General features: G+C 49.5%; 1 protein-coding gene across 1 annotated transcript in view; it reads right to left on the bottom strand.

The window, feature by feature from the left end:
• Positions 1 to 360: 360 nt before the first annotated feature.
• TTC9 (tetratricopeptide repeat domain 9) overlaps positions 361 to 6,000 on the bottom strand; it is a 30,179-nt gene continuing 24,539 nt past the window's right edge. Inside the window, exons 2-3 of the mRNA XM_036272425.1 lie at positions 4,474 to 4,656; positions 361 to 1,842 (exon numbers count right to left, since the gene is read on the bottom strand). Coding sequence (XP_036128318.1) covers positions 1,763 to 1,842; positions 4,474 to 4,656 — 263 coding nt within the window. The 3' untranslated portion in view covers positions 361 to 1,762. The remainder of the gene's footprint in view (positions 1,843 to 4,473; positions 4,657 to 6,000) is intronic.

Genomic DNA, 6,000 nt, shown 5'->3' with positions numbered 1-6,000 from the left:
GGCAGCTTATGTACCATCATTGACATAGTCAAAGCTTTTCAGCGTATTACACACGGTCCTGCTCTTGAATGTTGTAACAGCTCAATACACTTTGTAGAGAAGCAACTCACTTTTGAGCAGTTCATAGCTAGAGCTCTGGAGTCAGACAGACCTGGTTCAAATCCCAGCTATTCCACTCAAGGCCATGCAACCCTGGGATAGTTCATTTTTCTGCTTTTCAGTTTTCTCATCCATCAAATAGAAATGCTATCTCATAAGGTAATTGCATGAAAGAAATGAGATTATACATGTAAAGATCTGAGGATAGTGCATTTAATAAATGCTAACTATTAACATTATTGCATCTGTATATATTTTAATTTGTACAATACCGTCTCTTTCACTAATCACACGAAAAATACATGAAAGTGCTTTGAAAAACGTTAAAGCGTCATATAAATTAAAGGTGTCATTGGTAACCATCTCACATGAGTATTTCTCACTCTTCCATAGGACTCCGTCTTGTGTCCCACAGAGTATTGCACAATGATAGGCAAACGATAAGCCCTCGGGAAATGTTTCTCACTGGACTGAAGCAACATGGCATAAAGAGCATAGATATCATGAGACTAGGCTGGGATAAAATTAGCTTAAGGCAGGAGAGCCAGTCTGCAGTCATAATTTATTCATTCAACAAATATTTGTTGAACACATTCTCTGTGCTAGATATTGAGTCCAGCTAATGTCATCAAACAGAGGCAGTTCAAGGCCCACGAAGTCCCGCGAAGCCAAGTCCCTGGGCAGCCGCCCCATCCCCAGCCTACTCGAGAAGCACAACGGCAGCAGCCTACATTGCGCACCTTGGACAAACGGCCCACTGCTTTGGGGAACCCCATCCTGCCTGGCCTTCAGTAGCTCTGAGCACGTTGGGGGAGGGAGTAAAAGTGGGGAAGTGGGCTGCTTCCAACAGAAATGACAGGAACGGCTGCCCATTCATTTATTTTTATTTACACTTAATTAGTCCACAGTTTAGTCCTCGTCTCTCCAATGCTCTCTCCTCTAGACGTCATCTCTCCCTCCCCACATCGCCCACATGGTCAACCCTTGGCCCACTTTGCCCTGCCCTTCTGCTGTCCCAGCTGCCTGCTAGGGAGAATGGCATGTGTGGTCACCAGAGGGCACTGAGAGTGGGCTTCAGTGGCATGTGAATCCTGGCACAGTCTCAGATCCCCAGCGGGAGAGAAGAAAGCACAAGCCAAGACAACAAGGGAGGGAGGGGCTGAGGTTACTGCGGGTAGGGGTGGGGAGTCCAGTGCACAAATTCACAGTCTCTCTCCTGGCTTAGCCAATGATTCAGGTGTTTGTCTCATCCCTGGATTGGTCACAGTTGTCTCGAGATGCCCCGGTCCATCAGAAAGGTGCGGAAGGGTCCAGCCGTGGGCTCCGTGCCTGCTGCCTCTGGGGGTACACCTGCCTCTGTCAGCAGCCAGGCATTGCTGGCCTGGGAGAGTCCTCCCCAGCTGTCCCCGAAGAAGTTAGGGCCCTCTCAGTGGCTGACCTCCTAGAGAAGAGGGTATCACCATTGTCGGGGCAACCCACCAGATCCCAAATTTGCATCTCCTTTCACACTAGGAGGAGACAGCGTTGAGGGGCAATAGAGGAAGAGATGAGGGGGGCTGAGGAAGAAGTTGGGAGGAAGGACTAGAGCCCAGGGAGGGGCTCTCCACCAGGGGATGCCTGCAAGTCCAGGGCTGGGCGCCAGTCTTCTCGAGAGGTGCTGCAGTTACATGGCTTCCTTCTCTCTCTGGGAGCATCGGCTGAGCTTCATCTCTGTCAGCTGGATGTACCGAACCACGTTGGTGTCTGAGGAGAGAAACACACCTTAGGGACCACTGGGTGAGGGCAACTCCCAGGTCTCTGCAGATCCTGGACAGACGGGTCAGACGCACTCGGCCAAGGTCCGTGGCGGCCGAGGGGAACCAGGACGTCGGCGTTCTCCTCCAGGGCCTCTCCCTAGCTAATGTGGACGGGTCACCCCGACCCAGGGACAGACAGGAAGGAGAGAAGAGGAGGATGTGTTCTCCCTCCATTTCTGGGAAACGGCGTACCCCAGTGCTCCTGAGGCAGCACAGTTAGTTGAGGCTCTGTTTAGAGTTTAACCCCAGGCACGTCACCAACTTCTCTGAGTCTCCTGTCTTGTCTGCAAGGAACAACCTCCAGCCCTGGTCAATTTGGCTCAGCAGTTAGAGCACCGGCCAGCGGACCAATGAGTCGTGGGTTCGATTCCGGTCAAGGGCGCGAACCTCGGTTGCGGTTTGTACCGGCCCTGGTCGGGGTTGTGCAGGAGGCAACCAGCAATGTGTCCCTCTCACATCGATGTTTCTCTCTCTCTCCCTCCCTTCCTCCTACTCTACCTGAAGCTAAATAGAAAAATATCCTCTGGTGAGGATTATAAAAAAAAAAAAGAAACAATCTCCATTTCTGAATGCCTACTTTTTGTGCCATGTTAGCTCATTTAACCCTCATTAAAATCCTGCAAGGTAGCCCTGGCCGGTTTGGCTCAGTGGGTTAGAGCATCGGCCTGCGGTCCAGAGAGACCCGGGTTCGGTTCCCACTAAGGGCACGTACCTCGGTTGCAGTTTGTCCCCGGCCTTGGTTGGGTCGTGCGGGAGGCAGCCACTCGATGTGTCCCTTTCACGTCGATGTTTCTCTCTCTCTCTTTCCCACTCTATCTGAACAAAAAATGGAAAAATGTCCTCGGGTGAAGATTAAAAAAAAAAATCCTGCGAGGTATGTAGCATCACCCTCACTGTGCCGCCAGGGAAAACTGGGCCCCAGAGAGGTGGAGTGCGCTGGCCAGGGAGACACGCGGTGACTGACTCCAAAGCCCGCCTGTCCTGGGCTCACAGTACCTTCCTCATGAAACTGCTGTGAGGGCCAACAGTCGAAAAGAGCTTAATCTAATGCTAAATAAATATTGGTTGATTGTAATTTTTAAATTGAAGAGTTTAAAATGACTTTTGCTTCATTGTCTTATTTTTGTCCTTATAAGTAGAGTCAGACCACCTCACCTCAAACTGGGGAATTCTCCCCAATCCCAGTTCTTAAACGAGTGAGCGGGTGTGACACGGAACAGCGGCCCCGCTCTGCACGGACCAGCGTGCACGTTACAGGGCTGCCTGCGGTGTCTACTTCCGGAAGTAGACATGAGTGCTGGGGAATACTCAAAAATGCCAGCATGGCATGCAGAACAGGGTGGCATATAGTAGGTGTTCAAGAAAATTCTGTTGAATGAGTCCGGTTCTTAGTCCTCAAGTGGGTTACAGTACTGTTGGGGGAGCACAAGTGATATACAGAAAACTCATCAACATATAAAAATAAAGATATTTGTATTCTTACAAAAAGGAAGAAAAAGGTGCACATTTGGAGATTTGCAAATTGATCCTAAAGTTCTTAAAGACTTCTTGAAAGAAGTGCATTTAAAAAATTGGCTCCACGAACAACCATATCAAGGCAAAGTCACCGCTGAAATGTCACCTCTTCGAGATGCTCTGTCGTACCGCCAGGACTACAATAGCATCCCATTTACTCTCCGTCCTTTTACTCTGCTTTATTTTCTTCACAGCACTGAACACACCGAATATTACGTTATCTGTTTGTCCATCTTCCTCTGTTATAACATAAACTCCTTGAAGGTCACAGCTTTCTTTTGTTCAGTGTTATCTACGCAGCACCTAGAATAGCTCCTGGGCCATTGTAACTGCTTAATAAGTATCTGTGGAACGACAGAATGGCTGAGCGAGTGGACATGAATTTAAGTGAATAGTACAGATAATGCAGCCTTAAGGACTGGGACCTGACTGCAGAAGTCAGAGCATGCTTCTTGGAAGATACTGGGCTCCACACCCAAATGATTCCTCTGTATGCTGCCTTGTCAACCAGAGTGTGAGCTCCTCAACAGGAGGGGCCACATTTTCTCATCCACATCCCTGGTGCCCAGCACAAATCTTGGTTTATCATGAGAATTCAGTATGGCCTGGCCAGTGTGGCTCAGGGGACTGAGCATCGTCCCATGGACTGAGAGGTCCTGGTTTGGTTCCGTCAGGGCACATGCCGGGATGGGGGCTCAACGCCCAGTGAGGGGCGTGCAGAAGGCAGCTGGTGGATGTTTCTCTCATGTCAATGTTTCTATCTCTCTCTCTCTCTCAAAAAAAACAACAACAATAAAAGCATATTTTAAAAAAAGAATTCAGTATGTATTTATCGAATAAGAAAGCTGAATCCTGGGTTAGAAAAGACAAAGAATTCCATATTCTATTTGAAGAGAAGAGGTGCCCAAGCTGTCTGGAATCCAGACCCCCAGATGCATGGGCTGTGTGCTCTCCCCACTCCAGGTCCTAGCACCCAACTGAGCCCTGTGCTGTCTGTCTCAATGGGAAGGCCCCCACGCTGCCAGAAGAGCTGACGATGAGAAGAGATCAGCCTTGGCCTTACCTGTTGGCTGTCGGGTCCTTGCTTCTTTCAGGTAGTACAGTGCTTTGTCATAGTCCCCAAGGTGGTAGAAGGCCACACCAGACCGGTAAAGGGCCTTGAAGTTCTCCCCTTCCTTCTTCAGGACTTTGAGGCAATACTCCTTGACTCGTTCATAGTTCACCAGCTCAGCCTGGAGCAGGCAGGCTGCAGAGAGAGCAAGAAGGGAAAAGCCATCAACCCAGCAGCAGCAGCAGCAGCAGCAGCAGCAGCAGCAGCAGCAGCTCTGAATGTCTCTGTGGGCCTTTCTCTCCATCCAGAGAAGGGTTAGGAGTGTTGGGGCTCTACATGGGGGTTCATGCCATAAAATGTGTCATCACATAATCCTGGGATCTAGGACCCAGTTTCATCACCAACAAGCCGTGTGACCTTGAACATGTTCCTTAGTCTTGTATTATGGGTTAAATTGTGCCATCTACCTCTGCTGAAGATATGTTGGATTCTGAACCCTCAAACACCTCAGAATGCGACCTAATTCAGAAATAGGGTCTTTACAAAAGTAATCAAGTGAAAAAGGGGTCATTAGAGTGAGTTCTAAGCCTTATGAAAAGGGTGCTATAGGTTGAATGTTTGTGTCCCCTCAAAATTCATATGTTGAAAATTAATTTCCAATTTGGAGGGTCCTTTGGAGGTGACTAAGTCATGAGGGTGAGGTTTTCATGATTGGAATTAGTACTCTTATAAAAGAGACCCCAGAGAGCTCCCCACCACCTCTGCCTGGTGAGGGCGTCCCCTTGGGAGGCAACGCTGCTCCTTCCTGCGCAGACCTGGCTGGGTGGCGGGGTGCGGGCACACTGCCCCTCTGTGCCCCTCTTCCACGCCGGGAGAACTGTCTTCGGATAGAGGCAGGTCACTGATTTTAATCGTCAGATGTTTTGATCCCTTAAATTACTTCCTAGGGATCATAGTTCAGGGAAAGCAGGAGAGGGGTGGGAGCAGGGAGGAGGGGGTCAACAAGGGGAAAAGGTGCAAGTGTGGGAGAAACATCTGTGATACTTTCAACAATAAAGATAAAAAATAAAAACTACATTAAAAAACAAAAAGAACTTCCTGGGGATCAGAATGGCTGATTAAGAGACCAGACTTTTCATTGTGGACAAGACAAGACAAAACAAAACAAAACAAAACAAAACAAAACAAACATCCTTTTGCAGAGTTGGGGGGAGGTGCACCACAGTTTTTCAAGTTGAAGGTGTGAGAACCAGGAAGTGGAAGAGAATCGGCCCAGATCTAGAAACTGACCCATCAGGTTTCACTGGCCACAGGGCAGAAAGCCAAACAAGTCAACAAAGCAACAGGCTGCTAGCCCCATGGGCCTGGGCGTGGGCGGCTGTCGTCACAGAGGATCTCTATCCGCGGACATGCAGGGGGCTGATCCTGAGCTGAGCCACCAGCTCCCTTCCCTCTCCTCCCCCAGCTGTGTGTCTGCCCCCCCCCCCCCCCCCCCCCCCCCCGTGGGTCTGCCATGGTGCTCACACAGCTCTGCACAGG

Source organism: Molossus molossus, unplaced genomic scaffold, assembly GCF_014108415.1.
Source record: "Molossus molossus isolate mMolMol1 unplaced genomic scaffold, mMolMol1.p scaffold_m16_p_1, whole genome shotgun sequence".
NCBI lineage: Eukaryota > Metazoa > Chordata > Mammalia > Chiroptera > Molossidae > Molossus > Molossus molossus.
This window is presented reverse-complemented; position numbering and strand designations above follow the sequence as displayed.